At 45.2% G+C, this 15,954-nt stretch overlaps 3 protein-coding genes across 3 annotated transcripts; 2 read left to right on the forward strand and 1 right to left on the reverse strand.

The window, feature by feature from the left end:
• The first annotated feature begins 5,242 nt into the window (after positions 1 to 5,242).
• LOC103627675 (uncharacterized) lies at positions 5,243 to 8,220 on the forward strand. Its single transcript, XM_008647969.3, has 4 exons — positions 5,243 to 5,964; positions 6,062 to 7,312; positions 7,403 to 7,521; positions 7,617 to 8,220. Exons 1-4 carry the CDS (start codon positions 5,421 to 5,423, stop codon positions 8,055 to 8,057), a joined length of 2,355 nt encoding a protein of 784 aa, XP_008646191.2. The 5' UTR covers positions 5,243 to 5,420; the 3' UTR covers positions 8,058 to 8,220.
• A 177-nt stretch (positions 8,221 to 8,397) lies between these two features.
• On the reverse strand, positions 8,398 to 11,482 carry LOC103627674 (pentatricopeptide repeat-containing protein At4g16835, mitochondrial). The gene is made up of 2 exons (XM_008647968.3): positions 11,188 to 11,482; positions 8,398 to 11,077 (listed from the first exon to the last, which is right to left on the reverse strand). The coding sequence occupies exon 2, from the start codon at positions 10,913 to 10,915 to the stop codon at positions 9,083 to 9,085; it is 1,833 nt and encodes a 610-aa protein (XP_008646190.1). The 5' UTR covers positions 10,916 to 11,077; positions 11,188 to 11,482; the 3' UTR covers positions 8,398 to 9,082.
• Positions 11,480 to 15,864, forward strand: LOC103627673 (cellulose synthase-like protein E2). The gene is made up of 9 exons (XM_035959269.1): positions 11,480 to 11,566; positions 11,679 to 11,985; positions 12,318 to 12,639; positions 13,318 to 13,458; positions 13,819 to 13,950; positions 14,059 to 14,271; positions 14,398 to 14,616; positions 14,751 to 15,098; positions 15,196 to 15,864. The coding sequence occupies exons 2-9, from the start codon at positions 11,687 to 11,689 to the stop codon at positions 15,742 to 15,744; spliced, it is 2,223 nt and encodes a 740-aa protein (XP_035815162.1). The 5' UTR covers positions 11,480 to 11,566; positions 11,679 to 11,686; the 3' UTR covers positions 15,745 to 15,864.
• The last annotated feature ends 90 nt before the right edge of the window (positions 15,865 to 15,954 follow it).

A 15,954-nucleotide genomic window follows, 5' to 3' on the forward strand; every position in this document is an offset into this window, starting at 1 on the left:
CGCTTGCTACGCCATCAACCGATTGTATCTACACCGAATCCTCAAGAAGACATCATACGAACTCCTAACCGGTAAAAGGCCCAACATTTCATATTTTAGAGTCTTTGGTAGCAAATGTTTTATTCTTGTTAAAAGAGGTAGAAAATCTAAATTTGCTCCTAAGACTGTAGAAGGCTTTTTACTTGGTTATGACTCAAACACAAGGGCATATAGGGTCTTTAACAAGTCCACTGGACTAGTTGAAGTCTCATGTGACGTTGTGTTTGATGAAACTAACGGCTCTCAAGTAGAGCAAGTTGATCTTGATGAGATAGGTATTGAAGAGGCTCCATGCATCGCGCTAAGGAACATGTCCATTGGGGATGTGTGTCCTAAGGAATCCGAAGAGCCTCCAAATGCACAAGATCAACCATCCTCCTCCATGCAAGCATCTCCACCGACTCAAAATGAGGATGAAGCTCAAGATAATGAAGTAAAAGATCAAGCAAATGAGCCACCTCAGGATGATGGCATTGATCAAGGGGGAGATGCAAATGATGAAGACAAGGAGGATGAGGAACCAAGGCCGCCACACCCAAGAGTCCACCAAGCAATCCAACGAGATCACCCCGTCGACACCATCCTCGGCGATATTCATAAGGGGGTAACTACCAGATCTCGGGTTGCACATTTTTGTGAACATTACTCGTTTGTTTCCTCTATTGAGCCACACAGGGTAGAGGAAGCACTACAAGATTCGGATTGGGTGGTGGCGATGCAAGAAGAGCTCAACAACTTCACTAGAAATGAGGTATGGCATTTAGTTCCACGTCCTAACCAAAATGTTGTAGGAACCAAATGGGTCTTCCGCAACAAGCAAGATGAGCATGGTGTGGTGACAAGGAACAAAGCTCGACTTGTGGCGAAAGGATACTCCCAAGTCGAAGGTTTGGATTTCGGTGAAACCTATGCACCCGTAGCTAGGCTTGAGTTAATTCGTATATTATTGGCCTATGCTACTTACCATGGCTTTAAGCTTTATCAAATGGACGTGAAAAGTGCCTTCCTCAATGGACCAATCAAGGAAGAGGTCTATGTTGAGCAACCTCCCGGCTTTGAAGACAGTGAGTATCCTGACCATGTCTATAAGCTCTCTAAGGCGCTTTATGGGCTAAAGCAAGCTCCAAGAGCATGGTATGAATGCCTTAGAGATTTCCTTATTGCAAATGGATTCAAAGTCGGAAAGGCCGATCCTACACTCTTTACTAAAACTCTTGAAAATGACTTGTTTGTATGCCAAATTTATGTTGATGATATTATATTTGGGTCTACTAACGAGTCTACATGTGAAGAGTTTAGTAGGATCATGACACAGAAATTCGAGATGTCAATGATGGGGGAATTGAAGTATTTTCTAGGATTCCAAGTCAAACAACTCCAAGAGGGCACCTTCATCAGCCAAACGAAGTACACTCAAGACATTCTAACCAAGTTTGGGATGAAGGATGCCAAGCCCATCAAGACACCCATGGGAACTAATGGGCATCTCGACCTTGACACGGGAGGTAAGTCCGTGGATCAAAAGGTATACCGGTCGATGATAGGTTCTTTACTCTATTTATGTGCATCTCGACCGGACATTATGCTCTCCGTTTGCATGTGTGCAAGATTCCAATCCGACCCTAAGGAATCCCACCTTACGGCCGTAAAGCGAATCTTGAGATATTTGGCTTATACTCCTAAGTTTGGCCTTTGGTACCCTCGGGGATCCACATTTGATTTGATTGGCTATTCGGATGCCGATTGGGCGGGGTGCAAAATCAATAGGAAGAGCACATCGGGGACTTGCCAGTTCTTGGGAAGATCCTTGGTGTCTTGGGCTTCAAAGAAGCAAAATTCGGTTGCTCTTTCCACCGCCGAAGCCGAGTATATTGCCGCAGGCCACTGTTGCGCGCAATTGCTTTGGATGAGGCAAACCCTGCGGGACTACGGTTACAAATTAACCAAGGTCCCTTTGCTATGTGATAATGAGAGTGCAATCAAAATGGCCGACAATCCCGTCGAGCATAGCCGCACTAAACACATAGCCATTCGGTATCACTTTCTTAGGGATCACCAACAAAAGGGAGATATCGAGATTTCTTACATTAACACTAAAGATCAATTAGCTGATATCTTTACCAAACCTCTTGATGAACAAACTTTTACCAAACTTAGGCATGAACTCAATATTCTTGATTCGCGCAATTTCTTTTGCTAAATTGCACACATAGCTCATTTATATACCTTTGATCATATCTCTTTTATATGCTATGACTAATGTGTTTTCAATTCTATTTCAAACCAAGTCATAGGTATATTGAAAAGGAATTGGAGTCTTCGGCGAAGACAAAGGCTTCCACTCCGTAACTCATACTTCACCGTCACTCCAAGCATCTCTCCTTCTTTAGGGGGAGAATTCAAAAGCAAAAGGACTTTGTCTTTGGGGGAGAAAGTAAGAGCCCAAAGCAAAAGGACCGGACTTCGTCTTTGGTATAATCTTAACTCATTTATTTATGACCAAAGGGGAAGAAAGCACTTCGCGGGCTCTAATGATTCCGTTTTTGGCGATTCATGCCAAAAAGGGGGAGAAATGAGCCCAAAGCAAAAGGACCGCACCACCACCCAATTTCAAAAATTTAGTGTTGAATATTTTCAATTGGTATCCTATTATGTTCAAAAGGGGGTGAGGTAGTATTTCAAAAATTGTATATCAAAACCCTCTTGAACACTAAGAGGTGGATCTCATTTAGGGGGAGTTTTGTTTTAGTCAAAGGAAAAGCATTTGAAACAGGGGGAGAAAATTTCAAATCTTGAAAATGCTTTGCAAAATCTTATTCATTTACCTTCGACTATTTGCAAAAGAACTTTGAAAAGGATTTACAAAAGAGTTTGCAAAAACAAAACATGTGGTGCAAACGTGGTCCAAAATGTTATATAAGAAAGAAACAATCCATGCATATCTTGTAAGTATTTATATTGGCTCAATTCCAAGCAACCTTTACACTTACATTATGCAAACTAGTTCAATTATGCACTTCTATATTTGCTTTGGTTTGTGTTGGCATCAATCACCAAAAAGGGGGAGATTGAAAGGGAATTAGGCTTACACCTAGTCCCTAATTAATTTCGGTGGTTGAATTGTCCAACACAAACAATTGGACTAACTAGTTTGCCCAAGTGTATAGATTATACAGGTGTAAAAGGTTCACACTCAGCCAATAAAAAGACCAAGTCTTGGATTCAACAAAAGAGCAAAGGGGCAACCGGAGGCACCCCTAGTCTGGCGCACCGGACTGTCCGGTGTGCCACCGGACATGTCCGGTGCACCAGGGGGACTCAGACTCGAACTCGCCACCTTCGGGAATTTCCAGAGGCGACTCGGCTATAATTCACTGGACTGTCCGGTGTACACCGGACAGTGTCCGGTGCGCCAAGGGAGGTCGGCCTCAAGAACTCGCCAGCTTCGGGAAACTCCAACGACTAGTCCGCTATAATTCACCGGACTGTCCGGTGTGCACCGGACTGTCCGGTGCGACTCCGGAGCAACGGTCTTCTCCGCGCCAACGGCTCTCTGCCGCGCATTTAATGCGCGCTCTGCGCGCGCAGATGGCAGGCATGCCCACTCCGGCACACCGGACAAGGAACAGTAGATGTCCGGTGTGCACCGGACACCCAGGCAGGCCCACAAGTCAGAAGCTTCAACGGTCGAATCCAACGGCAGTGATGACGTGGCAGGGGGCACCGGACTGTCCGGTGCGCCATCAAACAGACAGAATTCCCAACGGCCACATTTGGTGGTTGGGGCTATAAATACCCCAACCACCCCACCATTCATCGCATCCAAGTTTTCCACTTCCCAACTACTACAAGAGCTCTAGCATTCAATTCTAGACACACCAAAGAGATCAAATCCTCTCCAAACTCCACACAACGCCATAGTGATTAGAGAGAGTGATTTGCTTGTGTTCTTTCGAGCTCTTGCGCTTGGATTGCTTTCTTCTCTCTTGATTCTTTCATTGCGAACAAACTCACTTGTAATTGAGGCAAGAGACACCAATCTTGTGGTGGTCCTTGTGGGAACTTTGTGTTCCAAGTGATTGAGAAGAGAAAGCTCACTCGATCCGTGGATCGTTTGAGAGAGGGAAGGGTTGAAAGAGACCCGGCCTTTGTGGCCTCCTCAACGGGGAGTAGGTTTGCAAGAACCGAACCTCGGTAAAACAAATCTCCGTGTCTCACTTGCTTATTCGCTTGGGATTTGTTTTGCGCCCTCTCTTGCGGACTCGTTTCTTATTACTAACGCTAACCCCGGCTTGTAGTTGTGTTTATATTTGTAAATTTCAGTTTCGCCCTATTCACCCCCCCTCTAGGCGACTTTCATTTTTCTCAAACACGCATGAGAGCTGCACATCATTATTTAAGAAGACAGATAAGTCTAAAATAGACTAGAACATCAGGTAGCCCCTTACGGAGGCTAAAAACATGAATACACAAAAAGGATTCATTAAGAAAACACACACACACACGCACTGTTATCCTAAACGGTATTAAACGGACGTTTAGACCGGTCTAAACGGTGAACGGCACCCCACCGTCCAGTTTAGGGCCTGGGCGGTTTCCTAAACGGGTCAACCGTCTAAACGGTCAACTCGGCGTCTAAACGGCCTGAACGGGCTGAACGGGACGGCTTGTAGACGTTTTTGGACGGCGTTCAGGCCGTTTTAAGGCCCGTTTAGAGTATGGTGTTATTTTACGCGGGGAAACTGAAACCAGGCCTCTTTGGCGGGCCTTTTTCGCGCCAAAGCTAGGGTTCCCTCGTGTTTTTTTTTGCCTCTGCACCCTTATCCATCTGCACGACGCACAGCCGCCAGGGACAGCCGTTGGCGCTGCTTCCTCTCCTCTGCGCGCCCAGCCGCCGGCGCTGCCTCCTCCATCCTCTCCTCTGCTCACCCAGCCGCCCAGGTAGGGCTCCTCCCTCCTCTCCTCTGCTCACCCAGCCGCCCAGGTAGGGCTCCTCCCTCCTCTCCTCTGCTCGCCCAGGGCTCCTCCTTCTCCTCTCCTCTCATCTCAGCACTCAGCAGTGGTTCTGCAGTGGAAGAGAGGCACGCACGCCCAGGGATAGAGGGGGCGCGCTAGCAGGAAGCTGAAGCAGGGACTCGACATCCTTTGTTTGTTGCCAGGTATGGATGCCTCTTGCTTCCTCTATTTTATAGTTTGTTGTTTGCTCCTGATTATGCATAGTAGTTCATGCTTCAATCTTCATGGCTCTCTATTTCTTGTCGTTAAATGTTAGTTCATGGCTTAGGCTTAATGCTAGTAGGGTCAGATAGTGTACAACATGGCTAGTAGGGTCAGATAGTGTACTTCATGCAAATGATTGATTGTGCATTGCAACATGTAGGATGTCATCGGCGGCTTCCAATCCATCAACTCAACCAGCAGTGGACAAGCAACCACTTAAGCGGAATAGCGATGACATAGGGTGGGAGTATGGAACTATTGTCAATCCAAATGATTGGAATGTCATAAAATGCAAGTTATGTCCTATGGTTGTCAAGGCTGGGATTTATAGGCTTAAGCTGCATATTGCTGGTAGAAAAGGGCAAGTCCGAGCATGCCCCAATGCAACTCAAGAGGATAGAGACAAGTGCAGTAAAGCTCTTGATGATTCTAGGAAAGCTAAAATAGCTAGGCTAACAGAAAAACAAGAGGTTATTGATGCAGTTGCAGATGAGATGGATGTTAATGATGACACGGGCCTTGATGACATTGGCAGCTCTCAACCAAGGACAATGGGTCCTATGGACAAGTTCACAATGTCTCTTGACTCCAATTCTTTGGGTTCCACACAAAAAAACCTTCACCAACAAAAGATTTCTGAACATGTAATGAAAGAAAGGTTGCATATATTGAAGAGATATGTTGCTAGGTGGATGTATGTGCAAGGTAAATGATTTGTTATCTTTTTACGTGTTATCTTGCATTCTTTATCTTGCTTTCTAACTTTTGAAGGGGCTAAGCTGCTACTGTACTTTATTTTCAGGAATACCTTTCAATGCCATAAACTGTGATGAGTTTGACCAAGTGTTGGAAGCTGATGGCCGCTTCGGTCCAGGTGCAAAGAAACCTTATCAACATGAGCTGCGGGAGAAACTGTTGCATGAGGAAGTGGAGAATACAAAGAAGATGATTAAAGATCATGCACAAGAATGGGAAAAAACCGGTTGCTCTCTTATGACTGATGCTTGGACAGACCAAAAGAGGAGGAGCATAATGAACATATGTATCAATTCTGCCATCGGTACATATTTTGTTGAGTCAAAAGAGGTTTCAGCTGAGTCACACACGGGGGAAATGATTTTTCAGTTTGTGGATAACTTTATTGAGAAATTGGATGCTGGTAAGGACCATCTTGTGCAAGTGGTCACAGATAATGCATCAAATAATATGGCAGCAAAGGATTTGCTTTATGTCAAGAGACCCAACCTATTTTGGACTTCCTGTGCAACCCATACAATTAACCTAATGCTTGAAGGAATTGGAAAGATGAAAAGGTTCAAGAATGTAATTGATTCAGCAAAAGGATTGACCATATTTATTTATGCACACCACAACACTTTGTCTCTAATGAGGAAGTTCACAAAGAAAAGAGATATTATTAGGCCAGGTGTGACAAGATTTGCCTCCGCTTTTCTCACTTTACAAAGCTTGTATGAGAAGAAAGAGCAGCTAAGGATGATGTCCCAAAGTGAGGAATGGTGTAAAATTAGTCATGTGAAGAAAAGTGCTAAAGGTGTAACAGCCACAGCCACATTGGTGAAGCCAACCTTTTGGAATGGTGTTTCTCTTTGTTTGAGAGTATTTGAGCCATTAGTTAAAGTTCTTCGCCTTGTTGATGGAGACATTAAACCATCAATGCCTTGGGTGTATGGTGAAATTCTTAAAGCCAAGGAAGAAATTAGAGTGGCTGTAGGAAACTTAGACAAGACAGGGACTGGTTTGTACAAGAACCTTATGGAAGTTGTGGAGGGAAAAATGAAGAAAAGATTGGATTGTCCTATTCACATGGCTGCATATTGTTTAAACCCTTATTATAGCTACAATAGTCCCTCAATCTTTGACAATGAGGATGTGGTAGATGGGTTTTATGCAGCTATTGAAACATTCTACCATGGTGATTTTCAGAAGCAAAATGAAGTGATCAATAATGACTTTCACAAGTTTAAGGACAAACTTGGACATTTTGGGAAAAAAGTAGCTTTGTTTGGCTGCAAGGATCCTGAATTCAATCCAGGTATTTTGTTATTTGTATTTGAATCAGATTTGGTAGTTGGCTGTTGTATAAATTATATGATCAAGAAATCTTAATATTTTTGTTATACAGCTAAGTGGTGGGCAAATTATGGAACACAAGTTCCATTACTTCAAAAGTTTGCTGTTAGAATTCTCTCTTTGACATCAAGTGCTTCAGGTTGTGAAAGGAATTGGAGCTGTTTTGAAGGGGTACGTAACTAAGCCTTTCTTTTTACTTGTTCATTTCAGCATATGTCAAGTTTCTGCCATACTAATTGCTTGCAAATTTACTTGATACCTTGTAGATCCATACAAAGAAAAGGAATAGACTCACATGTGACAGAGTTGACAAGCTTGTGTATGTTAGATTCAACCATATTCATGCAAAGAGAAGAATTAGAGCCCAAAAGAATAAAAAGGCAGATCCTCTTGTAGCAACCGATGCAACTTTTGCTCAAGGATGGATGGTTGATGGTGCTGAGAAGGATGAAGAAGGGTCTGATGTTGAGCCGGTGACCGGTCTCACATGGAAATTGATTGCTGAGACATGTGGTGCTGAAGAGGTCACAAAACTACGTAGGAGTGCAAGATTGACTGTTGAAAGAGAGGTTGAAGACACACCGCTGTCTGAAACTGAAAGTGAAGAAGAAGCACCACAAGAGGAAGATGTTGACTTTGAGTCGGATCAAGATGATGTGATCACAGCTAGATATGAGCTAGATGCGGAGGAAGACAATGATGGCTGATGGGAGGCTTTAGCTGCCATCATCTATCTTATATTAGCACTATCTAATTATCTTATCTATTTGTCTATGTTGAAAATGAACTTATGGACTATTGCTTTTATGCTTTGTTTGGCATTTGTGAGAACTATTTCTATTTGTGCTTTGTGAAAGTGTTTGTTCTCTATTGTGTCTATCAACCTACCATGTGTGCTGAAAGTTGTTCTTGTTCAGTGTATCAACTATCAAATGGACCCTTATACATATCACATGGGCACATACTAACAAATCTCGCTTCTTTTTCAGGTACATATCTCAAATTGGGACAAGGACAACAAAAGCTTCATGTTTGCTTCAAAAAAGGTTAGGAAAAAATCTTTTTTATCCTGCTGAAACTATGCTACAGTAACATACCGTTTAGGCCGTTTAATTCCGTCTAAACACGTCTAAACACGTCTAAACCTTAGACAGCTCCTCACCGTCCGTCTACCGTTTTCCGTCTAAGAAAACAGTGCACACACGACTACTACAACTAATCGGACTATCAAAACAGGGGTTGGAGCAGTTAGGAGGGAAAGATTCTTAGCCCCTGCCAACCTCCAAACTCCACTTCTAGTTCAGCCTTACTGAGAGCAGCATCCAAGTGAGAGCAGCCTTACTGAGGGAAAGATTTTATTGAAATCGAACCATTACGGTGTTTCCAAATGGTCCAAGCTCCCAAAACTAAAAGTGTTTTCAGCTCCTCTACAACAACACCAGTGATCTGCCCAGCAGCCTATCTCCGCAACTCCATAAAATTGTTGACCCCCAGCTGTGGTACCAAACTTTGAAGATTAACCTTTCCAAACAACCGAAACCAAAAAAGTTTGGCAAAAACACAGCCATCAAACAAATGATCAGTTTCTCTGGCTAACTCTCTGCAGATCGTCCTAGCCACTCATTAAGTTAACAAAAAATTACCACACATTTTATTCCTGTCGATGGGATTATATAGTGTTGCAAGTACTACATTGCGAGTGTGTCTGAAACTGTTATCGAGATTCTTTCCTTCACCAGTAATCCCCGCATGAGCAATGCCCACCTCTAAAATGGTGGAACCGTGTGGTATCCCTTAGTATTATTTCCCGATCCTCGATTTTGGATATAAGCTTGGCTGCATTATGACAATCTCCACAGATCCTGAGGTTCTTGAAGATCCTCAAGGTCATCCCAGGGGAAGTGCTAATCAGACCGAAAGCGATAGCAAGCTTTTCGCTGTGCCTCATCAGCATTTGTGACTTCAGACTGTCCTCGACATCATGCAGTGCAAAATCAAGATCAGGAACGTAGCCCATTGCTTTCATCAGCATCTGCAAGCGGTCCAACTTGTCATGAATCAAACCAAGCTGAGGATGCAGCCTGTCATTAGATCTGAACTCATGCCTTACACCCTTTATTTCCATCCAGCTATACCCAGGTGTTTTCACTACCGCATTATCCTTCATCCATCTCCTTACTCTAGAGACATCAGCCCACTTATTTGCCACCGCATAAATATTTGCCAGCTGTACATAGGCACCTGCATTCTGTGGATCCTGTTCAATCAGCTTTCTAGCAGCAAACTCAGCAAACTCCAAATTCTTATAAACTCTACAAGCAGTCAGCAAGGTGCCATAGGCAGAAGGATGTGGCTCAAAGGGCATTGAATGGATCATGTTGACAGCTCTTTCAAGCAGACCAGCTCGGCAGAGAAGATCCACCATACATGAGTAATGATCAATCTGAGGTTCAATCTTATATGCTTCCTGCATTGTTTCAAAGCATTGGATTCCAAAATCACACAATCCAGTGTGGATACAAGCTGTCAATACTGCCAACAGAGTAATCCAGTCTGGCACCACTCCTTCATCCTTCATTTTTTCAAATAACTTGATAGCTTGCATTCCACCCCCATGTTGGGCGTAGCCAGAAATCATGGCGTTCCATGCAACTATATCCTTTGTACTCATCTCATCAAACACCTTGCAGGCATCATTCAAATCGCCGCATTTGCAGTACATGCTGAGAAGAGATGTGCCCACAGTCACATTCCTGCTAAGAGGCAACTTCATGCACCACTGATGTACCTGCCTCCCAAATCCAAGTGCAGACAGGTTACTGCATCCAAGAAGCACGCTACTTAACGTTGACGCATTTGGCTGCACAATAGAGTCCTCAACCATGGTCTTGAACACCCTCAAAGCATCATCTGCGCGTGAGTTTTTTACATAACCAGCAACAACAGCATTCCATGAAACCAAGTTCCTCACAGGCATTGCCCCGAAGAATTCCATGGCCTTCTGGACATTGCCGGTGTCCATGTACCCTGACACCATTGCAGTCCAGAGAATGGCATCCGTCTTCTCCGGCGCATTCCTAAACAAGTCCTCTGCTGCACCCATGTCTCCAGAGCACGCGAGCGCGGCAACCATTGCATTCCAGGAAACAGCATTCCTCACCGGCATGATCCGAAACATGGCTGCGGCCTCCTCGCTGGCCCCGTTCTTGGAGAGCCCGGAGACCATAGTGTTCCACGACGTGACATCCTTGACGGGCATCGTGGAGAAGACTCTCCGCGCGCCATCAATATCGCCGCAGGCAAAGTGGCAGGACAGGAGCGTGTTGTAGGAGACGGTGTCCGGGTGCGGGATACTGTCGAACAAGCGGCGTGCGTCCGCGAGGCGGATGAGACCGGACGCCTTCGCGTATCCCGCGAGAAGGCAGTTGTAGGTGGTCGTGGTCTTGAGCTGCGTCGACGCGAAGGCTTCCTCCGCGCCGGCGAGGTCCCCGCGGCGGACGGCCGCCGCGACGGCTACGGTGCTGAGAGGGCGGGCGACGGCCAGAAGAGAAGGCCGCAGGATCATTTCATCCGCCAGCAGAGGCGGAGCTCCCCATGCAGCACGGTGGGGCAGCTGCCCCACCTACCGCCGGAGTAGAACCCCTAGTAACCCTTCTGTCTTCCTCCCTTCTGGCCGAGCGAAGGAGCGGACGAGCGGCGGCGTTCGACGGCGGACGCGGCTGGAAGACTAGAGTATGTATATACGAGAAACGATCGAGAAGAAAAAATAAGCCCAATAGCCCAGCCGGCCCAAGTGGGTAATGCCCCAAATCCCAATCCAGGACCCAGCGGCGGTACCTAGCAGTCTGCATCCGCCGTCGCTGCCCATCCGTCGTTGCGCTCAGGTACCGTCCGCACGGCGCATGCCTGCGCGAGCGCAGCCGGCAGCCGCGCCCAAGGTCCTAGCGGCGGCGGCTGGCGGCGCGCCGCTCGCCGCAGCCCCAGCCCCAGCCGCCGCCGTGCTGTCCGTTGGGATTGGCGGCGGCTAGCGTCGTAGCCGACGGACAAAGGGGAAAGAATCGAACATGTGCTGCTGGGCCAGATGGCAGTGGGCCGGAGGGGAGTGTTTGGTTCTTTGAACTCTTCTTTCTTCTTCTCTTAACAAAGCGAGACAGTTTTTATTTAACTCTGTCTGACCGGAGCAGGGCAAACCGCCAACCGGGAACACAGTACAATGGTGGGGGCCTGACCACCCAGTCACCCACCCACGGACCCACCCGACTCTTCCCCAGTGATTCTCTTCTACGCTTACTAGGCTATACTTGACTTCGTGTGTTTCCATTCCACAGAGGAAGGGATGGCCGGGAGCAGCGTCCGCGGCGGCAGCAACTGCCCACCGCTGTTCGTGACGGAGAAACCAACGCGGATGGCGAGGTACGCTTACCGGCTGTTCGCGAGCACGGTCCTCGCGGGGGTTCTTCTGGTATGGCTGTACAGAGCAACGCACGTGCCACCGATGAGCAGCGGCGCCCGGTGGTGGGCGTGGCTTGGGCTCTCCGCGGCGGAGCTCTGGTTCGGCTTCTACTGGGTGCTGACGCTGTCCGTGCGGTGGAGCCCCGTCTTCCGCCGCGCCTTCCCGGACCAGCTCTTGCGAAGGTATTGGCCCTGGAGCTGCCGTTTGGGTTTGACATCTGACCTACCTAAATTTCTGCATTCACTTGCTATGTTTTATCTGTTTGGAACTGTGGGTATGAAACAATCACGACATCCCTGCTTAACCTGCTAGGATCATGATTGCTATTGAGGCAGTCAAGCTAAATATGCAATTGTGTATCCTCCTAGACTACTGTAGGCGTTGAAATGCTGCATATACCAAGCTTGTTCCATGTCAACGTTTTCCATGATTCATGGCGGTTTCGAACCTATGAAGTTACTATATGCGCCGATGCTGAGTTTTCAGCTAAAAACTGACTATAAAGTATAAACAGGTACAAGGAAGAGCAGCTTCCTGGGGTGGACATATTTGTGTGTACAGCAGACCCCACTGTTGAGCCGCCAATGCTTGTCATCTCCACTGTCCTATCTGTTATGGCTTATGACTACCCGAAGGAGAAGTTGAACATATATTTGTCTGATGATGCTGGTTCCATCATAACATTGTATGCTCTATATGAAGCATCAGAGTTTGCAAAGCACTGGCTTCCATTTTGCAATAAGTACCAAGTGGAGCCCAGGTCACCAGCTGCCTACTTTGGTACAGAAGCTAGCCCTCCAGATGCATGTGACCGTAAAGAGTGGTTTTCTTTGAAGGTAGCGTGTACATTTTCTTTGTTTTTTTTTTCCGAACATACAAGAGAGTTGTGCATCATTATATTAAGTGGGTGTTTGGTTTCTAAGGACTAATGTTTAGTCCCTACATTTTATTCTATTTTAGTACTTAAAATGCTAAATACGGAAACTAAGACTCTATTTTAGTTTCCGTATTTGACAATATAGGAACTAAAATGAAATAAAATGAAGGGACTAAAGATTAGTCCCTAGAAACCAAACACCACCTAAGAATAAAAAATTGCAATAGCTTTTACAAACACACCCACCCGCCCACAATAGGACATTCAAAACTAACACGTGCCTATTACAAATGAGCCTAACCACGACCTAAGTCCAAAACTTAGTTTGGCAGGCAAAAGGGTATGAAACCCCTTAAGCCTCAGCCAAACTCCAGAAATGTAGCTCCTCACCAGCGAGCTGTAAAGCTCTATTCAGGTTTGGAGGCAATCCATTGTGTGTACATTTTCAATGCATTCTAATGTAACGTAGCTCATCTTAACCCAATTTTCATTTTGCTACTTCCTGCCACATTAACTTGGGCTATGGTGGCATTCCATGCATGTTCTGTGATACTGAAACTGTCCATATATGTACGTTGATACTGGAACCAGCAAGATTATGCATATGACCTTTGTTTTTCTGTTTTTTGTTCTGTAGGAGATGCACAAAGATTTGGCAGCTCGAGTGAATTCAGTTGTTAATTCAGGGAAGATCCCTGAAGTTTCAAAATGCAAGCTTATGGGCTTCTCCAGGTGGAGCGAGAATGCAAGTTTTAGAGATCACCCTTCAATAGTTCAGGTAAAGATATTGGTAAAGTTGTCTGATCAGAGCGAGACTACTAGAAGGATCTGATGGTTGAATTCAAAATTTAACTAGTAGCCCATTACATCTTCAGAAAGGTTGAAACACTCATGTAAGAAAACTATATTTAACATGTATGAATAATTTTCCAATGATAGTACAAGAAAACTGAAATGACAAGTTTTGCAGATAGCCCTTCCAATAATATTTTTATTACATCATCTATCAAATTTTAACCTTAACAAGACAAGCCTGGCACGGTTCATATACACTCATTAGTTTAGTGCTATGTATTTTGTCTTTTTTTTCTCACCATTTTTTGATGTTTATTCTGATCAAGGAGTTCTCAATTGCTAGATTTTAATTGATGGAAACAAAAGGAAAGCAACTGATGTTGATGGAAAAGTGTTGCCCACACTGGTTTATATGGCTCGTGAGAAGAGACCTCAAGAACATCATCACTTCAAAGCTGGATCACTGAATGCTTTGGTGGATATTTGGACTCTATTTATTTCAGTCCATGGTTTTTGCTTGTATCCTACTTGAGTCAATCTTTCTTATGTTTATATAATTCCCTAATTATGGTTGATTGTGCAGATAAGGGTATCATCAGTGATAAGCAACAGCCCAGTCATTATGAATGTGGACTGTGATATGTACTCCAACAATTCAGGGTCTATCAGAGATGCATTGTGCTTCTTCCAAGACGAACAGCTAGGTCAAGATATTGCTTTTGTTCAGTATCCTCAGAACTTTGAAAATGTGGTGCAAAATGACATCTATGGCAATCCCATCAACACCGTCAATGAGGTTAATAAAAAAATAATATAGCACCTCTTAAAGTTTCAATGGAGGTCTTACCTATGCCTTAAACTGAAAACGCACCAGTAAGCTTAATAAACCCTGTTTTTTTTGTTTAACTGAATTGGTCTTCAGTTGGACCATCCTTGCTTGGATGGATGGGGTGGAATGTGTTACTATGGCACAGGATGCTTCCATCGGAGAGAGGCTCTATGTGGGCGAATATACAGTCCAGACTACAAGGAAGATTGGACTAGGGTGGCGAGGAAAACTGAAGATGTCATTGACTTGGAAGGAATGGCTGAGTCACTTGTGACTTGCACATATGAGCACAACACCCTTTGGGGAGTCGAGGTAGATCTCTATACAGAAAATTCTGAAAATGCTGGTACTGTGATAGAAGTCACACTTTGTTACTTCAAGATCACAGAAATTTATCACTTTATGTATGGACCATATCTTATTGAGTTTGAGTTGCTGAATTACAGAAGGGAGTTATATATGGTTGCCCACTGGAGGATGTCATTACAGGATTGCAGATCCAGTGCCGTGGGTGGAGATCAGTTTACCACAACCCGCCAAGAAAGGGGTTTTTAGGCATGGCCCCTACCTCACTAGGACAGATTCTGGTTCAGCACAAGAGATGGACAGAAGGGTTCCTCCAGATCTCCCTCTCAAAGTACAGCCCGTTTCTGCTAGGTCACAGGAAGATCAGCCTGGGCCTTCAAATGGGTTACTCCGTATGTGGGTTTTGGGCTGCTAACAGCTTCCCCACCCTTTACTATGTCACTATCCCTTCACTTTGCTTCCTCAATGGCATCTCATTGTTCCCTGAGGTGAGTTGATATATACATTTCGATTGTTGCTTCTTTCTATATGCACTTTAGTCACATTCTAAAAGAGAACCTGCATCTGCAAATGTACTCAACCCAGATAACCAGTCCCTGGTTTGTACCGTTTGCATACGTTGCTGTGGCTGCATACTCCTGCAGCTTGGTGGAGTCCCTGCAATGTGGCGACACTGCTGTCGAGTGGTGGAACGCGCAAAGGATGTGGCTTTTCAGAAGAATCACCTCATACCTCTTGGCAGCCATCGACACAATCCGCAGAATGCTTGGCGTCACCGAGTCGGGGTTCACCCTGACGGCGAAGGTGACCGATCCGCGGGCCCTAGAGAGGTACAAGAAGGGGATGATGGAGTTTGGGTCCTTCTCCGTGATGTTTGCGATCATTACAACCGTTGCACTGCTTAACCTGGCGTGCATGATGCTCGGGGTGGCAAAGGTTCTGTTGCGTAAAGGAGCGGTGAGTCTGGGAGCTATGTTTGTGCAGGCCGTTCTATGTGCGCTGATAGTAGCGATCAATTTTCCAGTGTATGAAGCAATGTTCGTCCGCAAGGACAGTGGCAGATTACCAGCTTCTGTCAGTGTCGTTTCGCTCTGCATTGTATTACCATTCTGTATACTTCCAACCAAGTTGTAGATGTGGAGCTGGTGAAAGATGATATATATATTTGAAACCCGATGGTGAAAGTTATAAGAACTGTACTGATATAATATATTTCCAAGAGAATTAAAAAAATATATAACATGTTCATTTACAGATCTGAAAATGTCGCAGCATTTTGTTTGTCAAGGTGGTGGCGCATAACTTTGTCCAGTCACTGCAATCTGAGAATTCGTTGTCCTGGTT

This window comes from Zea mays, chromosome 5 (assembly GCF_902167145.1).
Source record: "Zea mays cultivar B73 chromosome 5, Zm-B73-REFERENCE-NAM-5.0, whole genome shotgun sequence".
Classification (NCBI taxonomy): domain Eukaryota; kingdom Viridiplantae; phylum Streptophyta; class Magnoliopsida; order Poales; family Poaceae; genus Zea; species Zea mays.

Excerpts from the sequence above, each read along its gene's own strand:
- LOC103627675 (XM_008647969.3), top strand. The coding sequence starts at position 5,421 with ATGTCATCGGCGGCTTCCAATCCATCAACTCAACCAGCAGTGGACAAG. Across the intron at positions 7,313-7,402 it reads GGATCCTGAATTCAATCCAG|CTAAGTGGTGGGCAAATTAT; the intron begins GTATTTTGTTAT and ends TTTGTTATACAG. Across the intron at positions 7,522-7,616 it reads ATTGGAGCTGTTTTGAAGGG|ATCCATACAAAGAAAAGGAA; the intron begins GTACGTAACTAA and ends GATACCTTGTAG.
- LOC103627674 (XM_008647968.3), bottom strand. The coding sequence starts at position 10,915 with ATGATCCTGCGGCCTTCTCTTCTGGCCGTCGCCCGCCCTCTCAGCACC.
- LOC103627673 (XM_035959269.1), top strand. The coding sequence starts at position 11,687 with ATGGCCGGGAGCAGCGTCCGCGGCGGCAGCAACTGCCCACCGCTGTTC. Across the intron at positions 11,986-12,317 it reads CCGGACCAGCTCTTGCGAAG|GTACAAGGAAGAGCAGCTTC; the intron begins GTATTGGCCCTG and ends AAGTATAAACAG. Across the intron at positions 15,099-15,195 it reads GCATCTCATTGTTCCCTGAG|ATAACCAGTCCCTGGTTTGT; the intron begins GTGAGTTGATAT and ends TACTCAACCCAG.